General features: G+C 31.6%; 2 protein-coding genes across 2 annotated transcripts; both read right to left on the reverse strand.

Moving 5' to 3' along the window:
- Positions 1–2349: 2349 nt before the first annotated feature.
- LOC124371519 (clustered mitochondria protein homolog) lies at positions 2350–17044 on the reverse strand (the record flags this gene model as incomplete). The annotated part of the gene is made up of 4 exons (XM_046829871.1): positions 17017–17044; positions 14871–15133; positions 6306–6467; positions 2350–2521 (listed from the first exon to the last, which is right to left on the reverse strand). Coding segments are annotated over exons 1-4 (625 nt in total), but the record flags the coding sequence as incomplete, so codon positions are not given.
- A 1659-nt stretch (positions 17045–18703) lies between these two features.
- Positions 18704–23291, reverse strand: LOC124371518. Its single transcript, XM_046829870.1, has 4 exons — positions 22682–23291; positions 22391–22522; positions 21388–21642; positions 18704–20907 (listed from the first exon to the last, which is right to left on the reverse strand). The coding sequence occupies exons 1-4, from the start codon at positions 22784–22786 to the stop codon at positions 18910–18912; spliced, it is 2490 nt and encodes an 829-aa protein (XP_046685826.1). The 5' UTR covers positions 22787–23291; the 3' UTR covers positions 18704–18909.
- Between the last annotated feature and the right edge of the window lie 2186 nt (positions 23292–25477).

A 25477-nucleotide genomic window follows, 5' to 3' on the forward strand; every position in this document is an offset into this window, starting at 1 on the left:
AAATAAATATATTTAAGTTATAATAAGATAAAATGTTATCTATAAAAACTATGTTTTCTGAGGCTAAATTGAAAAAAAATGTAAACATTTTTTAAATTTTTGTACAAATTTGTGCAGCATTTTTCCTCGAATAATCCTTTTTTTATAACTGTATTCCACAGTTAAATATGCTAACAAACAATTTTTATCTTTAATATTGAATTAATTATGAATGACATTACAAACTAAATATTCCAAATTATAGCATTTTTGTGCTCAGTTTTTCAGCAACAAAGCACTGAAAGGCATTTGGCGTTCAATGGCACAATAACAATAGTGCACAATAGTTTACATCTATCGAAACAAATAATCGTTTTTCAAATAATCTTTTTATTTTCACAGATTAATATTTCATGTTTCTAAATTTAACTTTAAATTTCCAATATACAATTCTGCTAAGCAAAAAAGTTGGGACATATATGTCCGGTTGAAATACAGTCATCTGAAAATACACTATACACAGTACAGTACATAAATTAAGCTTGAGCTGACATATGCCAGATGTCTGGAATTAAGGGTGCCAAATACCTTGAAAGGAGTTTGGGAAATTAAGTTGTTACGCATAAATTTTATAGTTTCAAGATGAGTATTATTTATTGCTAACTACTTTGGGTAAAAGAGAGGACTTCACTACAGTGAAAATGTAAAAATGTCTGTGGAATAATATATGCAGTGTGATTAACTGGGTCCCTACAACATTCATTGTCAAGACCCTTTAGATAGTTTAATTGAAAATAGCTCTTTAGAGCAGTCAAAACATGGCTAAAGCCTTACTCAGAACTGGTAAATATAAAACAATAATATCTCTTCAACTAGTCCTTGTCATGCCAACTGAAACACTAAAAAAAAATACATCTGGCTCAGTTGGAAGAAATACGTAGATTTTTTTATAACTGCAATATTTTAAATTTATTTTTTATAGTTTACATTTTAATCGATATCTTCAAAACCATTTGAGATTTTAAAAAATTGAGTAGTATACAATTTTTATTAAATTTAAAAGCATTTAAGAACATTTTTTTAGTTTTTATTTATAGGTCCGAATTTTTGACAAGTTTGAAGAATTGCCACATAAAAATGAAATGGTGCACCAAGCTGGGAAATAAACATAGCCAAAATATTTATAAGATCAATTTTTGTACCAAGTTTCAACTTTTTTGGGTGGGTTTTATTTTAGGACAGTTATTATTTTCACAAGCTACATTTTATACATACATAATGTTTTTGTAGGTTATAACATTAAGACAATTGCAATAGTGTGGTTTTGTTAATTATATATATTACCATTTAAATATATATATATAATTATTAAAATATATATAATTTAATTTAAATATATATATAGGCAAGTGAGAGATCCGGGTTCGAGTCCCGGCGGAGCAAGTACTTTTTGCGATTCAATGTTTATTGAAATTATATATTTATATATAATTACATATATATATATATATTTATATATAATTATATTTATATATATATATATATATATATATATATATATATATACATTTGTCTGTATGTCCTTTATAGACTCAGAAACTATTTGACTGATCATTATGAAAATTTGTATGTATATGTATTTTTCCACAGAGGTTTATATACTATGCCCATTGATGTAACTCACCACCAGGTGGCGCTGCAAAATATAAAAATTTATTAAAGCACCTGCATATTATAAACTGCAATTACAAGACAGTTAAGTATATTAAATAGACAAACACTATTTGAAAGCTCTAATTTTTTTATGTACATTTGTCTTTAAAATAAATTTCTGGTTGAACTTAAAGCTTGAGTGTTAGACCACTTTATAAGAAAGTACATGTACGTGTACAATGGCTATAAACATACACTTTTGACAGATTTTCTTGATCATTGCAACAAGGTAAACTCTACATCAGTGTTGGAAATATAATTCACTTGAACCAGAAGTGCTCATACACGGGCAAAGCTTAAAAAAAAGCGTGTAAAGCCACGGGAAACAGCTAGTCTACTTATAAACATAACTTTAGAAACTACATTACAACGTTTTGTGTTGATTGCACACTGAGCAATTACTGCTATGGTTCCAAGTTTATCTCTTAACAATAGCCAGGCATTAGATAACTTTTAGAAACATTTCAACATAGGTATGACAGTAATGTTATCAATAATATTAAAGAGGACGGTAGAGCAGTAATACTGCAAACTGGCAACTTCTGGTTACAAAAATCCAGTGGTTCCTGATCCATCTTTAAACTTGATCAATACGTCATTAATAACATTGCTTGTACCAGCATATTATACTCTCTGTAACACATGAATGGGACGCACGCATAACCAGACATGTACCTAGGATGTCACCTTGTGTGATGACGTTGAGGAAGGACAGGGAGCTGCAATCGACTCCGTTGTAAGCGTCAGCTGGATCCAGGGACTTGAGTAGATCACGGACATGTCTCACATGGATCCGTGCCTCCCGCATTGTATACGGTTCTTCTACCACCTGTACAATCATCACAGTTATGTTAATCAAACTTCCACCTCTTACAATACAAAAGCGTAGCATTTCATGGATCAGCTAGCAGGAAAACTGGCTACAATCCTGCACTTAGGATACAAAGAGTCTAAGATGTACTTAAAACCCATATAATCGAGACCTTGGTGAATGTCATGTAACAAAACCACCAGTTTGACTGATGATATAATATGTTATATAATTTGAGGATGAGAACTGTCAGAGTGTGATGACAAAATGTTACCCTGATGACACAAGTTCTTCTATGTGACCTTTAAACATGTCCATTCCTAACTAACATCTAAGATTTCCAGATCAATCCACGTCCAAACTTTGCTTGGACAATTACATTTTTGAAATGTTTCAGCCTCGATGTGGAGAGCTATCATCAGCCAACAGTTCTTTTGATAAACTTTTGAAGCCGAAACATTTAAAGAATTTAATTCAGTAAAGCAGTTATGAAGGGATCTGAACCAGAAAACTTAGATGTTAGATTCCTGCTTATTTCTCATATTACTAGTGCCAGAAAAGGATAACTTGATGTTGTGTTTCAAAAAATTTGACTTTATTTTCAAAGTTTTAATTTCTTGCCACAGTTAGGAATAAAATTAATTACTTATTTTTGTCAGGAACTTTCTACAACCAGCATACATTAAATTTAATATGAGCTAAATGCTAGTTGGCAATAGGTACAGCAGTACATTTGGGTATTACATTTACTAATGTAATAACCTGAGTTTCAAATGTAGCGGAAAGTTTAAATGTTATGGCTTCAAATAAAGAAATCACAAAGTCCCATTCACAATTGTAATGATATTGACAATCTGTTTAAAATTGACTTAAGTACTACAGATTAATAGGAAGTATACCAAAAGAAGATATCCCAACATACTTCAACTGATATCTAAGAATATTATATTAATTTCACATCCTGGGACCATAATTTAAGCATATACAGTGATGAAAACATTAAAAACAATGTGTTTTATTAATAAAAATAATTTTAAAAAAAAAACTGGAACTTGTTACTGCAAGTTAAATCTAGCCCACCAGATCTGTAGTATAGTTACAAGTTTCAAAATATCAGATGATATCCACTTTTAGCACACAAAAAAAACACATACTGTAAGTGCAAGGCAACCATTTTTTATTCTTTTTTTTTAGTTTAATTTTCTTGTTCAAATGAAAAATATATAATGTAAATATTTTGTTTTTAATATTTAAAATTAAATTACATTTAAATATAAGATTTGCTGTGTGGTTTTTATGAAGGAAAATTATTTTTCTGGTAACTTATTCTAAATGAAGTTTTACTAATTCAGAACTTGGTGATAGCATGTTGTATTTATTTTATAAAATTTGTTTGACTGTCATGTGTTTAGATTAAAACTAGAGAAAAAAATTAAAACAGTATTACACAAAAAGAAGTGTTATCTTTCCAGTTTTATTTATAGTAAAATAATTTTTGGTATAAGTGTACAATTTTAGTTGTTGATAGCAGTATAGATGTCTTGAGGAAAATTTTTTTTCAAGCGCTATTTTGCAATACGAAACTGAAAAAATGTTTCAAAAACATTTTGGTAAATTATTTGTGTGTTTATTTATTTAATAAATTAGCAGCATAAGCATTATATTCATGTTCATCTTCAAAGAAAATAAAATGAAAACAAGAGTTTATCTAAACTGTTTTGATTTTACGGATATTTTAGTTTGGGACAAACTTTTTTATTATGTTCCGGCACTAAAAGGGTTAAAAAGTTTAATGGTTAATTTGAATCTCTGATAGATATTAATTTTACTTTTATTATGATATATTAAAAATAATAACATAAAATATCCAGGTACTGTATTGAAGAAAGGTAATGAATCAAACAACACAGTGTATTTATGTTAGACTAATGAAAAAAAAACAAATTTTTTTGTTAGTATAGAAAAACTTAATTTGTCGCCACTTTTAAATAAAAATCTGAATACTCAAGAATTAGACTGCTCTGACAAAGTAAAAAATTTACCAGAATTTGCTGAACATTCACCGTTTCTAAACAAAATGGAATATATTAACACTGTCTTTCAAGTTCTGCAATCTAATCTCCTCCTCAGGCGGGTAACTATATGATAGACAACAATGTAGGTTAAGTGAACATATAATACCTATGTGTTATGACACAACATAGTTTTAATAAGTGCTTGCTTTAGAGATAATGTGCATGAAGTTCAAAGCACAAGTTTGTTGTGAATTCTGACTTCTGCAAGTTGGTATGATTAAAAATCCTCCATTGAAAAAATAAACTTTAAAGAAATTTTTTTTGAATTGTCATATGTTTGACAATGATTTTATACAAACTGTAAGCTGCTAAGATATAATCATGATGTGCAACTTTTTTAAACTCTAGCATCCTCAGAACTATTGCATTAGGTTTCAATTCCAACTAAATAACATTACTCCTACTAGTTTAAAACTAAATGACCTTTCAGATTTCTGTGCTTTAATTAAATAATTTTCAATTTATATTTGAAATACAGTAGTTATATTTTTACCCTTAACCCTCGAACTGATAACCGACGGCATAAACGTTCATCAATACTGTAAGCTGATAAAGACGGCATAGTCGTCAGTCAACTTTACTCTATTATTCAGATAGATATAAGATAGATAGATTGTATACCCATATAAATTGAAAATTCAGTATTTTGAATTTCATTTTTCAAACAATAGTTAAACGTGATAATCAAAGAATTCAAATCCCACAATGCTTATATCAAGAACATTACAGGTTGTAATATTTTGTCAGGTGCACAATAAGATGAGAGGATGGAAAGAAGTCATTACACAACCAACAAGAAGTTTTTCCATGTATACAGATATTTATAAAGCAACCAACAAAAAGTGTTTCCATGGATAAAGATATTTATAAAGTAATCAACAAGAAGTGTTTCTATGGATAAAGATATTTATAGAGCAATCAACAAGAAGTGTTTCCATGGATAATGATATCTATAAAGTAATCAACAAGAAGTGTTTCTATGGATAAAGATATTTATAGAGCAATCAACAAGAAGTGTTTCCATGGATAATGATATCTATAAAGTAATCAACAAGAAGTGTTTCCATGGATAAAGATATCTATAAAGTAATCAACAAGAAGTGTTTCTATGGATAAAGATATTTATAGAGCAATCAACAAGAAGTGTTTCCATGGATAATGGTATCTATAAAGTAATCAACAAGAAGTTTTTCCATGGATAAAGATATCTATAAAGTAATCAACAAGAAGTGTTTCCATGGATAAAGATATCTATAACGTAATCAACAAGAAGTTTTTCTATGGATAAAGATATTTATAGAGCAATCAACAAGAAGTGTTTCCATGGATAAAGATATTTATAAAGTAATCAACAAGAAGTGTTTCCATGGATAAAGATATCTATAAAGTAATCAACAAGAAGTGTTTCCATGGATAAAGATATTTATAAAGTAATCGACAAGAAGTGTTTCAATGGATAAAGATATTTATAAAGTAATCAACAAGAAGTGTTTCCATGGATAATGATATTTATAAAGCAAGAGTTAACCCTGCTGTCTACATGTACAACAAATGGATTTCTACTTGACCCTATTTAGCACTAGAATGCCTGTTGACTCGTCCTGTTCCACCAACTAGTCTCTAAATAGAAATCCCAGAAGGTCCAAACTTTTATCACTGAGCGATCTAGGACAAAAATAAGATTCATGCCTTCACTACTGATTCGCAGGATAAACAAGACGCCTCACCTTGATGACAGATCCCTCCTTGAGTCCTTCGATGTTCTTGAGTTCTGCAAAGTTGTCCAGAGTGTTTCCGTCCAGCTGGAGAGAGAAACAGGTACGATGGCAGGTGTCCTCTCTGTCCATCAACAGCTGATGGATCTCCTGTACTAGCTCCATGCTGGATACCTGTGCACAGAGTTCAACCGCAATTGAATTTATATTCCCAAAATGTTATTCTCAAAATAATTCTCTGGTAATTATTCTTATATAACACAAATCTAACTCAAGATCTTGCCCACTTTAACATTTGTCTTTGCAGAACCGAGGATATCATACTGCAATATTCAAATTATTGAGAATTCATTTGCCAATTAGATAGATATTTTATTATTATCTATAAACAAGATCTAAGTTAATTTTAGGGAATATATGTCAACAATGACAATATAGCATTACTGTTCAAGATTAATGTAATATTAATCAATGTCATTTAAAATATATATATTAAATTGGAAAATTTTAATTAAAAAGGGTGAGGCTCAAAAAACATTACATTGATATCTTCACTTCATTATATTATAAGAAGAGGGACAGACTAAGAATTTAGAAAGTAACTTAACCACAGGAGTAAATTTATATTATTTGGTTAAAAGCAACTTTTATTTCTTATTGTACTAAATTTCAAATACATTGTAATAAATAATAATAATGGCTAGAATGAAAATTTAATGATAAATAATAATAATAATACAAAACTAGTGAAATAAACTCGATGTTGCTCTGAGGGGTGATAATGGACATTAATTGTTACTGGATTTTTAATATTTAACATTAAGACAACAAAACAGGAAAATTATCAAATTAAACACGATCTAACTGGAAATTGATGAATAAAAAGGAGCATTTCAGATACAACTTATTTGATATAACCAAACCGAGCAATAAGTAAAATTCTAATAAAACTGTTAACTAAATAAAAAAATTGATTCCATACTTGGAACATGGAATAAAAAAATATCAAAAATTGTTTTAAAATCTTGTATTGTTAGTGTTTGTAACTTTTTGTGAATTAAATGTTTGTAATTTTCCAAAGTAGTTTTGCTTACTTTTGAAACTCTAACTTGAAAAAATTTGAGTCATAGTGCATAATTTTTAACAATGAGATTAATTTTCAACCTTAAATTTTTAGATCTCCTTAAAAAACTAAAAATACAACAGTTCAAAGTGGCATTATAGTTATAAAGTACTGCATCGCATTCTCATCCCATTTTACCTTCTTTCTGTTTTGTGCTTTGAAGTTTAGAATTATATAATGCGAATGTTACCCATGAGTGACATTGAATGTGTTTGTTTATTTATTATACATTGTATACTTATTTATTTAGTTTATGAATATACTGCAATATTCCTATTGTTTATTATATATTACATAATATTTATTGTAGGCTATTTATATCTTGTATGTTGTATGTGTTTATTTACATACAGGAATATTACCAAGCTTGGCCTTTCTTTAGTTGTGGTTATTGATTGTGTGGTAATTAACAACTAACACTGTTTGCTACCTCAATTACACTTCATACTGTCTGATTTTCTTCATCAGTATTACCATAATTTGTTGCTTTATCACTTCCTGCTAGTGATATTTACTTAGATTGCTTTAAAGTTACGATTTTATTATTTATTAATACTAAGCCATCTGTGTAACACTGGATTGTATTTGTTAAAGAACTTGTTTGGCAATAAACAAGGTGAGTATACCACGTAGAAAAAAATTTATGTTTCATGCAAAACTTAAAGTTTACATTTTAAATCTTCTAGATATCTTGCTACATGACACAAACATTTTCACCATGGTGAACACAAGAGTTCACTGAAATCAAGTCTTATGACCATCTTTAATCATTGACTTTCCACTAATTCATTAAATTTGTTAAAATCTTATATGATTGTACTCAGTTGCTTAACAAATTTATTAGTGTATTTTCTCGTAGCGTTGGTTACCCATAAGACCAATATAAAAATATTAGCTTACGCTCAGCCAAATACCGCAGAGTGACATATACCATCATCAAAAACTCAGTGTTGCCTTTTTAGAAATGAAACTCCTTATAAAACTGTACGTCTATAGGTCAGTTTGTTTCCGAGATATCATCTGGACAGGCAGAAATTAAATGTTTCCAGCCTCTCAAGCGATAGGCTTCGCTGACGCTCAGCCAACAAATAAATACTGGTTCACAGATACAGCCAATAGTCAGGAATGGAGAGTGACGGAAAGAGTTGGAACGGAACGGATGATGGCGCTAAATTAGTACTGTGACAGTGAAGCTGGTTGTGTCCAATTAGGAAGGATGTGTGAGCCAGTGCTGTGTGTCTGTCTGTATGTTTGATCAGACCAAATCTGTTTACACGCATATAACCTAATCCCCTTTCTTCACTACTGCATCTACTACCTACTCCAAGAATGTTTTCGAGATAAGGAAGGCGGAGTTATTTGAGTAAGATTGTACATCTTCACAGACTATTAACAATTACCCAACATTCGGTTTAATGTATTTTTGAACAGACCTCACTAGACAACCTATTGCAGTGGTAAACAATAGAACTATCCTCATTGTTCATTGTCCTTTGCAATAGAGACATCGACTTTGAAATTCCCTCTTCATAGGAGTTTTATGATTCTCTAATTACAAACAAAATTATAGAGCTCTCTCAGATGATTATTACGGTAAGTACCTCACTTTAGTTTTTGGTTTGAAATAAAACAAATAATAATAGTCCAGATTATATTGTATCTATTCTAGTAAATATGCTATTTATGATTTCAGTGAAAAAGTCATAACCACTGATAATGGTCAATTCGAGTAACTAATTTTGTCCCTTATCAAACTGACAATAGACAATAGACAATATACTTTAATGACATATTCTTTGAGAACAGTACATCGAGTCAGTGGTCATTAGATTCATAAAAATAAACATGTTTAATTGTCACAAAATTCCTTTTCTGTATAGTAGGGGTTGTCTTGTAGCCATAGATTTAGCTTTCTCTTGAGTGTCTTGATTGGTTCTTGTTTGAGATGGTCTGGTAGGCGGTTGAAATATGCTGCTCCCTTGTATGAGGGTTTCCTTCCAAACAGGCTGAGATGGTGAGTTGGTAGTGCGAAGTCTGCAGCATGACGAGTATTGTGCTGGTGCATGTCTCTATGCCTGAGTTGTGCTGTATTAACAGCATGTAGAATCACTTCTTGAATGTGAAGTGATACTACTGTGAGGATCTTTAGCTCTTTAAAAGCGTCTCGACAGCTTTCTCGTGGGGCGATATTTGCAAGGCATCTGATTGCTCTTTTTTGTTGTACCAGAATCCTCTCTAGATTGGTATTACTTGTACCTCCCCAGGTTGCAATACCATACCTCATATGTGATTCAAATAAGGCAAAGTATGCTGTTTTTGCTGCTTCCAAGCCACTTATTTGTTTTAGTCTCCTAATGACATAAGTGCATGATGAGAGCTTTTTGCAGAGGCCGTCTATGTGCGCTGTCCAGGACAGGGAAGAATCTATTGTTATTCCAAGGTACTTTGTGCTGTTTTTTGACTCTATATCTGGTAGTGTTATGTTAGTGTTGTTTTTGTTTCTGGTAGTAAAGGTTAGCTGGACTGTTTTCTTTTCATTAAGAACCAGTTCGTTTGTTGTGCAGTACTGTTTGGTAATGTTGAGGGCGGTGTTGGTGTTTCTGGTCAACAAACTGTCAAACTGTCAAACTGTCCAACACCGATTTCCACACTTGTAATGCCTAACTAAAATTAACACAGAGATAGTGTATTATGTAACCATTTCGTATTCTTTAATCATTACAAAGATTCTTCAATTAGCGTTTTAAGACCATCAGAAACCGGAGATCAAGTGTTGTAAGACTGACAATTTGAAATTTGTACTGACTTAACGACTCATCTATGGGATTTTAAATACAATCACAATACAAAGTTTGCTTTATATCCCCTGAATTATGTGTTCACATATGACTTGGATAATCAATTCCATTAAAAACTTATGATTGTATAAGTAAAAAAAACATTTAAAACCAAATTTGTTTAAAAAAACACAATTTTTATTTTTGTTCATAATTTCAGAGATATTACTGATTATTTTTGAAACTTTGCATGACACCATATTCATAAAAAAATAGTAAGGATAGAATTTCTTTAAAATAATTGCAATGTACTGAGACAATTTATTTTGGTTTGGTCCCAAATCATATTTTTCATAAATTGATATGTACATTATCATATTTTTGCAAGTTTGCAAGATTAGACTAACATGCACGTAGAAGTATGTACTTACATACACCATAGCACATTTAGTTAGAATCAACTAAGAAATGTGGTGTTTTATCAAGCCTATAAAACACTATGACTAATAAGTGCCTACTTTCAGCTTAAGGCAAGACGTTTAACATTTTCTCTTTGAAGTTTTGAATGGCCTGTGGGTACAAGTGACTTATAATGCCCGTAATTAAAACAGTCACATAACTTTAGGCTAATTACAATCATCATTTTTTTAATTCACATGGCCTGAAAATGTTTCATAACAAGCCGACTTCATCACCAGCAGCATGACAGGCCTGCAGCCTGCTTTATTACATCTATATTATAGTTTAGGTCAAAAACTACCAACTTATAGTGTCCCGGAAATGCTCACCATTCACTTGCAAAAGATCTTAATCCACATCTCAAAGAAGCATAAAAATTAGCATAAGCACAAAACACGCAAAGATCAATTCTAAATGGATGCAATGAATTTTCATGAATACAACATGGGTTCTTCCGAATTTAACTGTTTTGATTGCTCAGTTATATTATCCCACAAATAAAACAAGCTTCATCACAAAATATCAATGCTTTTGAAAAATTGTAGTTTTGATCTTGATTTCTAGGAATCAAATTTATAAATTTAATAAATATTATGTTTTATTTATTTATTTTCAGTGTGTTTTTTCACACTCTGCTATGGGAATTCTTCTATTTTGTGTGAACTGAATTTTCATTGGATGCAACGGAGAACGTTTTAAAATACCTACATACTGCTCCAACAGGTTAGCCTTAACAAGTTACACAACTAAAGCGATGTTCTTGTTATCGTCTACACTACCACATATGGCTTTAATATTTTCAAAGAAACTAACATATTTGAAAATGTACTAATCTTTTTGTGTCTCTGTTTCGTTGGGTTTCGGAATACACTTTTGGGCTGACGACTTACTCTGGTGAAGATTGTAAGAAATTATGGAATGTTTTAGCAAAACATGCTCTGCAATTGTAATGGGTTTTCACTATCAACATGCACTGCAAATGGAAGCTATACTGATGACATAACTGGATGTTTCAGATTCACAATTAAATGCAGATAAGAAAACAAGCTAATCAAATCAGTTGTAAAATAATCTGTACTGAAATCTAATAAGTTCCTTCAGCGACCAGGTCACCATAAAAATATAGGGTTAGTACGGATCTGCTAAACTCTCGTTACAAAACTCAAATTAACTAACACTTTTAGTCACCAGCAAGTCTCATGCTCACAGGAAATCCCTATACAGGGTGAGATTAAAATGCTGTTTTCTCTTTTTTAATAACAAATATCAAATCATGAATTTAGAAAACGTTTATTAGACTTGAAGTGCATTTGAAGAATTTTTGGATTTTATTCAATTAAAAAAATATAAGATAAGGAATACAGTTACAATTACCATCCTCTCTCATGAGAGACCAAATGGCAAACTGCCATGCTCTCATATGAGACATAATGGCTAACGCCATGCTCACTTGTTTGACTACCCTTTTGCACATTCTTCAAAGGATTGAACATATCATGATATAATTTATTCATAGTAATGGCTTCCTCCTTTCATAGGAATGGTTTCTCCATTGTACTATATAATGTCTAAAACTATAAACTTAAAACTATAGTAACTTAAATTAAAACTTTTATCACTCTAAATGTGAATTAACCCTTTGTGTACCGTCCAAATTAAACATTTTTTCCAAGGAATATCAGTGATATCTATCTGGATACTACAGCAGCACCTGTTACATTCCGGCCTTGGCTCTTTTAATTTTATTTGTTTATGAATTATATTTAATTTATGCTGCATAGAAATAATTGTATTATTAAGATATAGTCTTATTGTAGGGGTCATAGATGTAATTTTATTATTAGAGATGAGAGTTGCAGTCATGAATAGTAAGGGTGACACCCCTAATATTTATGGCAGGGTCATCTAGAGGTGTTAAGTGCTTGTTCTCAGAACTTTCACCCCAATACAAGAATAGAAAGTAGACCAGAGCCATAAACTAAGGGATGTCACCCCCTTGGGGTGTCAAGGGCTGGACCTCAAGGCCCATTTGAAGAACAATACTCTCACTTCAGGGCAAGAACCCAAAACCAGTCTCCCACACTAGGAGAGGGAGCAATAGCTCTTTACATTACATATAGCATCAGCTGTATTACATCATTACAATACAGTCCACTTCAAATCAAATCAAATTACTCTTTATTTTCAAATATACAATAATTACAATTCCGAACATACTATACTGACAATACCGCCACATCGGGTGAGGCCTGTGCGTGACTCTTATTTAAAATAATGCTAATAGAACAGACATTTTTAAATCTATCCATACTGTAGACACAATTCAGCTCTCACATCAAATCTTACAAAATGAAATAATAGTTACAAAGAAAAAGAGAAAGAAAATAAAAAATAAATATCTAAGCAACCGGTTGAACATTTTATATATGCTGACACGACAGCAAAGCAACTTTACTGAAAACAGTTATAGTAAAATGTAACATTAGACTTAACATTATTGTACTTGTAGTTTGTGCCATTATCATATAAAATAGTCTCCCAATCTATTATTTATAAATATAAATATTTTATTTATACACAATAATTAATTCCAGTACTGAAGGTGCACCGCAACATCACCTTAATACATTATTGCCTGTACGTTCCATGTTTTTGGCTAAGTATCCATTTTTTTTTGTTCAGGAAGAAATTCTTTATCATCACATATAATAATATTACATGAAACAAACAAAAATCAAATAAATACTTTTTTTTTACCTTTATGTATTTAAAAAGATTTTCAGTTTCAAAAAAATTCCTGAATATAAAACTACTTATTTCGCTGAATACTGTATACACTGTTCAACTGCCCCAGGAGGTTCACTTCAAGCTGGTTTCTACCTTCCAGCTAACACTACACAGGGTGCAACAAAACTGATGTGTAACTTACATTTGGGCAATCCTATGGATGCCAGGAGTGGCATATCACTAAACGTAAATGTCACAATATTGAGGTGCAAGTTTAGATCAATAGGTCTAGTCTACCCTATCGATGACTGAAGAGGCTAGTACACAGCTGGCCTCCCCTTCTTCTAAGATGACAGTCTGAGATATAGTGCTTGTTATCACTCCAAAGAATCTCGACGACAGGAGACGGCCACTCCCCCATCTTTGCCCATCCTGTTTCTGTTACTATGAAATCAAGCCCTAAGGTCCTTTTTGAACTAGAAGCAATGAGATATTTCTCAGCTTTTTGTACTAAGAACAAAATAATTCAACACAAACTGATGGATACCATTTTCTGAGATAAGGTGAAACCATAAATGCTGTTTTTTACTGCTTGACCCTCAGAAGACTTTGACTAGACATCCAGAACAGCGGTGTGTGACCTATTGTAACAAAGAGTTTGTTTTGATCCACAACAATGAATAGCACACTTCTGAGACAACATGGAGCTGATTGACAGTTTTATTGTTTCATGAGGGAGGTTTTTGATCACTTCCCATACAGTCCTAGTCCTGCACCCAATGATTAGGCTATCGTATTTTCCCAAAGTCAAAGAGGTTTTTAGATGTAGTTTGCTTGGAGAATGAGGAGCTAAAGATGACAGTTAACAGGGAGTTGAAAGACATGACCTCTGTGACAGTTACCTGAATTAAGCAGGTGAATTCAGTAGAACTAAACAACGTAGGTAATTGATATCTTATATTTTTTTTGCTAAACTAAAACTATTAAAATGTATTTTGAAAGATTTTTGTAAAATTAAAACTATGAAAAATATTAAACAGCCTTCAGTTTGTGGCCAATCCTTGTATAACTTTTACTGACAAAAATGTTTTCTAGGGATAGGATAAATTTGTTGGAAACAGTGTTAGTTATGTTTGCAGTATAATATTCAAAACAAGGTATATTTTGACAATGATGCTAATATCCTGTATTGAGTTTGAGCTCATCTGAATATCAAACACCTCAGTTCCTGGACTGACAATCTTGACGGTGAAGCCCATGTCTTGTATAACCTATATCCCAAGTCAAAGAAGGAAACTCACCTGAATATCAAAAACCTCAGTTCCTGGACTGGACTGACAATCTTGACGGTGAAGCCGATGTTCTGTATAACCTATATCCCAAAAGGAAACTCACCTGAATATCAAAAGCCTCAGTTCCTGGACTGACAATCTTGACGGTGAAGCCCATGTCTTGTATAAGCTATATCCCAAGTCAAAGAAGGAAACTCACCTGAATATCAAAAGCCTCAGTTCCTGGACTGACAATCTTGACGGTGAAGCCCATGTCTTGTATAAAGACCACCTCGGGCTCGTCCTTCTTGTCACTTCCTTTCTCATTGGCCTCAGTTTCTCCCTTCTCCACCTCTTCGGTTCCGTTACAGTTGCCATTGACTAGTTCTTTTTCCTTTGTCTCACACACCCCATTGGCTAGCGGCTTCCCCCCGGGATCCTTTGTGCTTTCCTTGCCTGGAACACAGTTACATTTTTTTATTTCTGAGAAATTGTCATAAAGAACATAAGTTCCTCAATCATAAACCACTAGCTAATGTAATAATTGAATATTGCTTTGTTATTTTATATAGGTTTACATAGTAGAATTCTGAAGTGCATTTTTCCTCTTGAGTACAATGTTAATGACTCTCAAAGGATATTCGTAACAACCGCATATTGACTGTGGATAAACTTTCTCGATATTTCTCAGAACTACTCTGCCACTTGGAAACAAAAGTATTAGTATGAATATTGTTATACATAATGTCATATAACTGTTCCCACCTACCAAACAATGATAGCAAATTGTTATATTATAAAGTTTATTCGGTAAATTTCACACTTACTGTAAATCTTATATAGTCAGAGTCTATGTTATGTGTTTAATATAAACGTAAATATATACCATTGGCCAATGGTTAAACATTTTTGATAGAAAAAAGTATTTTGTCCTACAATAGTTTGAGAATTATTTTGGATCTTATTTATTGAAGTATTAATAGTTAAGATTAGAGGCTTTGGAAAGTAACAATTTTGAGTGCAAAGAAGTTATATAATTTTCCTTTTTTATTAATAAGAAGGTACACAAATTAAATTACTCAACAATATTAAGATTTTCCATGTTTACTAATGCAGGTATGGCAGTGGTCATCTCATTCGATGTACAAATATTCAACTTTGGTGCTACTAAAATTTAACCACAATACACCACTTACAATCACACTTATAGCAAGCCCCTTACAAATAAATTTAATGACAATTACGAGTATTTCAGTGGTGTTTGACAATAAAAACATTGACTGTGTAAGAGTAGGCAAGTAATGTTGTAAGTATGACCAAACCTTAGATAGAAAGCTAGTCAGAATGTCTAAATTATGTAATGACAGCAGTAAAAAAGGCAACATATAATTAACTGAGGAGCCAACAGGTTTCAACCCAACTACATAGAGAGTATTGTTTGCAACTCTCTCTTCACATTCCAAAATGAGTTTCAATCCAGCTCAACGAGTGAAACCAACAACGACTTTGTTTCCAATAATCTCGCTTCACACTACAAAACGAGTTTCAATCCAAGTCAACGAGCAAAGCAAACAATAACTTAAAGATACAGACAGACAAAACATGTGACCAAGTAGGGAATCTTCTAAGTATAATTCAATAATTTTTAATTCTCATATCCAGATCCATATAGCTTATAGGATTTATATATATGGAGCCACAAAAAGGGAAAAACCTAATTGAAATTTTAAACATCCCGAAACAAACAATCAAAGCTTATGTTAAATCTCAACTTTTTGAGATTTCGTCAAAGATTATTAAAAACATCTAGATATTTTGACTGTTTTTTGTGCTTCATATTTTAGAATCTATAACTTTCATGCAAAAATAATGTACAAAAAAAATACTATTATTAACCCATGTAAAACAAGACATAAAAATAAATACAATTTTGAGTTACCACCCGAAATTCTATAAAAAGAAAATGACATTTGCAGGAAATGTTTTGTTCTTAATACCATTAGGAAATTTAAAGGAGAACAATATTGTAATATATATTTAAGAAACACAAATTTTTACAACAGGATTATTTTCCCATTCTATAGAACAATTTGAAAGTGCTAGTTTAAGTTTTATATTTAGACTTAGTTTTAGTTTAGTTTAACAACACTCAATAAAGAATTTTTGACTTTTAAACACTGTTCACTCTCAAAAAATGAAGTTCTAGACACTCTTGACTCCAAAAGACCACTGAACTCCAAAATTGTAGCTTTTTAAAAAAATTCAATATTTTTTATTATTACTGTTTTGAAAATTAGCTACTCCCAAGAGTAGTATTTTGCTACAACCTTTATTTCCAGACATATTTGGGCAATTATCTTGTTAACCCTCACACTCCTGAGTATTTACTGGCATAATTAATAACACTGCCTTAGGTCTCAAGAACAATAAAGTGTAGTCAAAGTCAAAGTCAAAATATCTTTATTACATTATCTTCAAGATAAGTACAGTGTCATAAAGTTTATCTTAAGAGCTAATGCTGTGGTAACATTTTACATTTAGTTACAAATTAGAAGTTCTGTCAAAGAATTCGTTTACAGAGTAGAAGGGCCGGTCTTGTAGCCAGATCTTTAGGCGCTGTCCAAAAAGTAGCTTGTCAGTTTTCTTCATTTCTTCTGGCAAGGCGTTCCACATCTTTGCCCCAGAGTAGCTTGTTTTCTTCTCTGTAGAGCTGAGATGGTGTATAGGTAGGCAGTAGTTGTGAGCATGCCTGGTGTTGTGTTGGTGGGTTTGTGATCCATTGCTTGCTAGTTCGGGCATCTTGATATATACGTGTTTTATTGCCTCTAGGATGTACAAATTGGGTACTGTGAGGATCTTTAGCTCCTGGAATAATTATAATACACTCATACAATTAATTAAAATAACAGAACTAATAAAATAACAACAATTAAATCAATTTTAAAAAATTATAAAAAGATTTATATTAATAACTTTATTGTATTTGTACGTTTACACTGTATGTTATTTTTAATACTATTTGTAATGTAAAAAATGTAAAAACTTCTTTGTAGAGTAAACTGACGAAGAAACCTTTAGTTTTGAAAGACCTCACCTAAAAAATAAATAATTTTGGATAAGTGTTGTTTTACTAACCGCTTTCTTATAATCTACTAAAATGTGATAGATGTATGGACAAAAAAAAATCAAATTAAAACACGTAAGCATTTAAATAACGAAATGGTTTTTTTAACGTCAAATATCGGATATCTATAATTATTTATAAGGTACAATTGGGTTTTCTACTGTTTACAAGTGCAACTTGCGTGCAACAACAATTATCAGCCACATGCGCTACCGAGCATTAAGTGACCTGCGGTAGAAACAATAACAACAATAGGAAGCCTACACGCTATTAATCAGGGAAGAACCCATTGACTGTTTTGAATGGAGGGAGGACAAAGGCCTTGGCGAGGGCCCGAAATAACGGAGCTGAGAGGAGTTTAAATTTGGCCGTCCACTCCACGACCATAGAACGGTACAATGTGTCGCACCGCGGCACACATGGCAAAGTGTCACTAAGCAGCATAAGTGATAATATGTGGCACAAAACGAGTGAGTGCTCTTCGAGCCCATTATCAAAATACCTTTTTTAGATAGCTCTCTCCATATGTACTAAGGTGGGTTCGATTTTGTAGGTTCTCCTTTATCACAGCAGAAATTGTAATTGGACGTATGTATGCATAATGGAACCAACCCACAATGATGTCTAACTGAGAAAAAGAGGTTAAAAGTTTAGCGTGGGTCCCCATTCCCAGTAACAAAGAAATATATTCCAGATGTGTTTTAATAAACATATTAAAGGCTTTATTAAGTTGTTAAAATAAAATACCACAGCAAGAAATATAATATTGGTTGATATATTAAGGAAATTGTTGGTTGGTTCCCTTATGCTTAAATTCAAATAATATGATTTGAGCTTTATAACACAAGGGAACCAATTGATACAAATGTCTGTTATTATCCTGCAATCTTGTTTAATCTAAATAATTAAAGGTTTAAAAATACACCTCATTTTAAAAATAACTTTATTAAAAAATCTATTACTAATAAAATTACATAATATCTATTTGTATTATTTTTTAGTGTGTGGAAAACGTTATAACAATCAGTTACATCGTTGATGAAAGTTGGATCTTTTCATCTCTCATACGTCATCACTAGTATTTATTTTTATAGTAGAACAAATTTAAAAAACTAGAACATAATGCTATATTCACTTAATTGATATTTTCCTCAGCCTCTAGTTCAAAATCCAGATTCGCATTGAAACCATCAATATCATCTTGTACGTTGGTGTCAGAGGAAAATTGTTTGTAAAATTCCTTCGCATCTGATGGGATTAAACTCATGATTGACTTGAGATCTTTTAACTTAGGCAATGAAATCCCTTTTCCATTGGGCCATAGGAGTGGTAAATTTTCTGCTAATCGCAAGTAGCACGTATTAGCTCCTACCTTCTTCTTTTTCTTTATATCAATTTCTTGTTGCAGTCCACCTAGACTTGTCCTTACAAATATTGAGAAAGGTTTATCTTTAAAGATTTCAATTTCTCTGAACTTAAGCCATCCAACTTTTATTCCATCTACATCTTCTTTCCTGTTTGTTATTTTCTTTTCTAAATCTGATGTGCTAAAGAAGTCCTCTTTTTCCATTCTTGTTACAATAAACTTGTTCTTTCTCCTACAATTCTCCATCACACTTATGTAATCTGAATCTGTGTACATTCTCTGTTGTGTCTTCAAGTGGCACTCGACATCCCCAAACTCTGCGTCATTGGGAAGGTAAGAATGCCCTGGAATCATGTACCTTAAGACAATGTTTTCCAAGGTCGGGTGTAAGCTAAGGACATGTTTGAGGAGGAGAACTATTTTTATGCTCCTGTTCTGCCCCCCACATGAATCGGACCACAAGGTCAATTCCTTAATCCCAGGACAATTTTCCAAAATATGCCTCTTCAAACAAGAGCCAACCTCTTGAGTACCTCGGCCAGCAGTATTCTCCAGCCAAACATTAAAATGACCTTTACCAGTTTTCCCCGAATGAATACCCAGATTATAAAGCATGATTTGTCGTTTATAGTAAATGACATTTGTCGGCAGACGAGGTAATGGTAGGGTTTTTTGAAGATCAAAAGACAGCGTTTGTTTTGATTCAACAGTTTTTGCCGTTAGTAAGTCGTCCTTGAACTGAGCTCTTACTTCTTCGACTAATTTCAGATGAGCCTCATGTTTTATTTTAATTTCATCTCTCTCTATATCACTGGTAGTTGAATTTTCCAGGGCATGTAGTGTGTCACAGGTACTGCAGGTGTCTTTCTGAAGTGGTTTCCGTTTTAGGTTAAAATCTGCATAAAATATTTGATTATATTTTGATTGGGACACAGGATGCTCTACTTCAGCCTTGTACAAACTGTACATACGTGGCAATGTCATATCAGGGGGTAACCAGCATGATTCTGTTGTCGTTCTACAGTAGTGTGACTTGTATGCTGGAATTCTTTTAATGTGGTTTCGGACTTCTTCAATCCGTTTGTCTTCAATCTTGTTACTGCCACCACATTTCCCCCTTTCATCTTTCACATTATCGTTTTTAAGCTTTTTAAGAGCTGTATTAATTCTTTTTGTGGACACTCTTAAGGTTTGTACGTACATATTCCTGCAAATAACAGTATTGTTAATTGTATATTTCCTTGTAAACTGTCTTTTAGATAGTTGTACTGTTGGTCTTTTTGTTTTTTCTTCCTGTACTGATGCACAAATAAACATGTTTTGGGCATTATAGTCCCCCAAATCATAAAATTTCTTAAAAGTGCTTTTTCTTACTTCAAGTGACACTTTCTCATTACACTTGCAAGCACAATGAAAATCCCTGAAGTTTTTAGGGTACACAACTTTTCCTGTTTGAGAAATGTATTTTTTATTACTATTTTTCCTTTTTTTTCTGATATCTCTAGATTGATGTGCATACTTTCTCTTCCTACCTTTCTTTGGTCTTCCTGAACTGTCAATTTCTTCAAAATCAGAACCACTAGAAGAGCTATCATCTGTTATGCTAGGCGTTTCGTCTACTACTTCTGCTCTGTTGTTATCAATCTGGGGTTCAGCAATTACTTCGACTACTTGATCCTCAATGTTCGGTTCTTCAGTATTTAGTTCACCAACATTAATTAAATTATTTTGATTTCCAGTAATTAGTGGGTCATCATCTTGCATACTCTGAAAAAAAAAACAGATTATTAGCTTCAGGGTCATAATAGGCAGTTTGCTAGTCTAATGGTTAGTGTCTTGGACTTAAGTTTAAGAGATCATGGATTTAATTACTTGGATGCTCAATCACATGCTGGGAGAATGAATGAGTTTTCTTTAAACACATTTCAGTAAAACTTGAGTAAAAATATTACTTGGGTATAAAGTATACTTTAATAAATATTCATTTTCAACCATTTATTTTAGACATAACATCTTTAAAATAAAAATCTTTAGTTGAGTTAGTAGTACAGCCGACTGATTTTCTGGTTATGATCTATTCATAAAATACAACATTGACAGTACCATAGCCTAAGAGCCGGAGCAAAGATATGTTACAAACGATCAATAATTTTAAGACATTAAGAGATCTCTACCAGATAACTGGAAGATTTTTTACGGACCTGAAAAGAATTTATGTATGTTAAAATTTGTATTCCTTTTTCTTACCTCATGCTCTTCCATTTCCAGATGAGGAACAATATGAAAAGAGTTAAGATCATCTGGTGCATGGTTAGTTCCATTTTCTACCATCATTCTTCCAATATTATCTGTAATTTCAATAGCACCAGATAATTGAACACTATCACCATCATCTAATATTGAATCTGTTAGACTAGGTTCTTGTGATTTGCTGGTATCAAATGAAATATTTGGAAAGTCGTACACAATTTCCATTTTTGAAATATCCAGGTAGCTTGTATCCTAGAACAGAACATAAAGTTGTAAATTGAAGTAGTTCAGATTAAAAGAAGTATTTTGTCATTTTTGGCATAATTTCTAAATAAGATAGTCATGAACATGAATAGTAGCTTACCAATCCTAATTATAATAATATAACCTAACAGCTTTGCACGCTGACAATCGAAAAAATTAGCAAATAGGCGATATTTTGAAACCTTTTATTTAGTATTTAATTTAGGCCTAGTATTGAACTAAAAAATCCAATACCAAACAAAAAGTTTGGTAACTATGCAGCAGTTGGTACTTGTGGAAAAATATATATTTTTAAACATTTTTCCATGTAAAATTACTTGCTGAACACGATTATAATGGTCTTTTTTGTCGGAAACGCTGTTAAATTCACTTAAATGCTACTTAAAGTACAGATTTCAATGATTGTAATCTGCTGCCTTGGAACATTTAACGACTTTTCCGACAAAAAAGACCGTCATATTCATGTTCAGCAAGTAATTTTACATGGAAATTAGTAAAAAATATTGATTTTTCCACAAGTACCAACTGCTGCATATATACCAAAAGTTCATAAATAAAGGCTAGGCCAGTTTTTGGTACGTAATACTGCAAGTAATGTGTAGAAAAAATTTTTCTGCCATTAACACCACTACCCTAAACTTTTGCCAGTTTGTTAGCTATTGTTATAGGCTAGGTTATGTTCGAAATAAATTTGTATCTGTCCTTCAGATAAGTTTTATACCAAATCTAAACTTACCAAATCAGGCATGTTATTTTCCAACATTTCATTGAGATCTACACAGTTTTCTCCTTCATTCTGTGTAGGTTTATGTGATATAGGACTATCATTGCAGACATAGCTATGCTCTTGTTGTATATTTGTCGACTCCTGAAACAAAGGCAATTAATTATTTATTTTACTGGAAAATATTAATTTCATCTTATTTTAATGTATATTTATTATTATTACAATATTTCATTATAAATATAAGTAATTATTAGTCAAGGCTCAAAAACCTATTATTTAACCTAAAAATTATGTGCTTACCTGATCAGTTTCCAATAACGTAGGCTCATGATCTGGTTCAGAAGAATCAGGGGTTTGAACTTTTGCCATTTCCATAATTAACAAAGTTCTTCTCTTTATATCCATTTTGTAACACTTAGACACAATACAGACATAAAACAATCATTTATGTTACTCTATTATTATTGTATTGCAAGCAGGTTTATCTAACTTCAAACTTGGTTCCTGTATGCAAAACAGCTGATCAAGATGAAGACTACACAACAAAGAGAATCAAGTTGGTTGGTTCTGTTATGCATATTACAAAACCAGTCTCTGAATTTTGAAACAAAGAACCAAGCCACTTGGTTCCCTTATTCATAATATTGAATCCGACATACAGCATTTGATGTTTTTTCATGATTTTTTTTTGCATTTGTAGTTTCAAAGCCAGTTAAAGTAAAAAAATCAGGGTATAAATTCTTTCAAGCTCTTCAAGATGGCGGTGATATCTCAATTTCCCAAAAATTGTTGGTTGGTTCCATTATGCATATATAGGTCCAATTAAAAGTGATATAATTCAAAACGATCCTAGGAAGCACACTGTCATAAGGAGATGGTTTTTTGAAACTTGGATAAAATATTTATTTTTGCTTTACAATTTACTAACTAAATCACTATTTTGGCATTTAATCAAAATAAAATATATTTATATGTAATTATGTATAGGTAATTTAAATATAAGTACAATTACTCTAATAACAATTTTTTGTATGATGTTAAAATACAAAAAATTCTTTTTTGCCCCATTAATAGGTGTAAGCTCAAAATCGTGCAAGAAGACTGCCACTTAAACACTGTGCTAGTTTCTTCAAACAAAACTACATTCACACGAATGTTATTAATGTTTATGTAAATGTATAAGTTTTAATTTATTATATTTGTATTGATAATATTCCTTTGATGGTGCCTGATTATAAAACAGTAAGTATGATAAATGTGTTTGTCTATAAGTGTGTACATACATCAATGTTTCCATGCAGTCATAAGGATCGAGGAAGTTTTGTGACTAAATAACCGATTTCTGACTTTTAATTTGCTAAAACACAGATAAATCCACTGACCTCAACAGAATTCATTTTGTCCACATAAACAAATGTCTTGTTTCATTTTGAATTCATTATTTTTTTGTATGTATACTTAAATATTAAACACTGGAAAAAAGAGATGAAAATGAACCGTTTCTTTGCAAACTATGTGACGATTCTATTCTATAAATAGCGTAGATAAAAGTATTATGATGGCTCTTAAAAATAAATTTTTAGTTTCAATGTAAATATCCACTTTGTTACCTCTCGAATCTAAAAAAACTTAGCAACAAAAATGTCAATCCGTACATGTGTATTAAACACCATTGTTAATCAAACTAACTGGTTGATTTGATCAAAATTGACTCCGAGGTGAAATTAATTTATAATCTAAACAGATACTGCCTTAATTTTTGTAATCAAGTTAAAAACACAACAACAATCAGAAATGTTTATAGTTTAGAAAAACCCTTGCAAATTGGCCAAGATGGTTTTGCAAGTATATAAGTTACTATATGGCCAGTTGAAGGGTTAAAAATATGTGTAACATCATCTAACGTATAGGAGTAGATATGAATATGCCGATTCTGGCTCACTTTTGGGACAGTCAGAAAATCAATGTAAAATACTGTCCATTGAACAATAAAAAAATCTAAGAAATCTAACAGGAAACCACGAATGTAAAATACTGTCCATTGAACCATAAACAAATCTAAGAAACCACGAATGGAAAATAACCGAATCTATAGCTGTTTTACTGTTCATTGTAGGCTTCTACATTTATAAGCTGTTTTAATGAAAAAATCCAGAAATCTTAATGAAAAATCTATAAACGGAAATAATGAAATTTGCTAACATTCGCTCAACAGAAATCTAGAATTTTACTGAATTTCTTTAATATCGTTCTTAATCACATCATAGGCTAAAAATTTCTCAGAAACCACAACAACATAACAAATCGCGTTTGTAACAGCATTTTGAAAATCCATATTGATAATTATATCGTTCTTTGAAGCAGAAATATTTGTCAAACTCTTTGTTGTATCAATGACATAAATAGGTCTATTCGCTAAAAATTCTTTAGGATTATAATACATTTCCATATTTTTGTAGTAAACTTTCTTAAAATCTTGATACATCTGATACATGATTCTGAAAAGACCTCCTGAAATGTTTAAATTTTGTAATTCATCTGGATAATAAGAACCGTTCAATTTTACTCTGATATTTTTTACATTCAAACTATCAAACTTTGAAGGATTTTTCTCTTGATTATTCTGTCTATCTGTTTGAAAAACCTATGATAACGAACTTGGGATTGAAGATATTTCTATAAATATTTGTGATATCGAACGAATAAGTTGTTCCGGAAATACCTTTTTGCTCAATACATTGCCAATCTAGAAAATTAAACGTGATGTTTTGACTTTTTGTAATTTCATCAATCAACTGAATTTTACTCGTGGTTTTGTAATAAATCATCGGAACTCTAATGAAAAACTCGTTAATTGTAATTTTGCCATCAACAGGCATAACATTTCCAGTTGCAGTCTTCAGAATCACATCATCGTCTTCAGCTCTTATGAAACTAATGTAAAATCCACCTTTATAGATCGGAATAGTAACATTTTCAAAGAATCCTAAGCCGAAATGTGCTAAATCACCGACCGCTTCAAATTGTCCAAATTTAAAAGTTGATTCAAAAACTGTTTGAAAATACATCACTTTTGGAATAACAAATGGTTCCTTT

This window comes from Homalodisca vitripennis, unplaced genomic scaffold (assembly GCF_021130785.1).
Source record: "Homalodisca vitripennis isolate AUS2020 unplaced genomic scaffold, UT_GWSS_2.1 ScUCBcl_1561;HRSCAF=5340, whole genome shotgun sequence".
In the NCBI taxonomy this organism is placed as follows: Eukaryota; Metazoa; Arthropoda; class Insecta; order Hemiptera; family Cicadellidae; genus Homalodisca; species Homalodisca vitripennis.

Bases quoted from the DNA above. Each gene is read 5' to 3' on its own strand.
- LOC124371518 (XM_046829870.1), bottom strand. From the start codon at position 22,786: ATGGATATAAAGAGAAGAACTTTGTTAATTATGGAAATGGCAAAAGTT. The intron at 21,643-22,390 runs GTAAGTTTAGAT...GTTCTGTTCTAG, and splicing joins AAAATAACATGCCTGATTTG to GATACAAGCTACCTGGATAT. The intron at 20,908-21,387 runs GTAAGAAAAAGG...TTTTTTTTTCAG, and splicing joins TGGAAATGGAAGAGCATGAG to AGTATGCAAGATGATGACCC.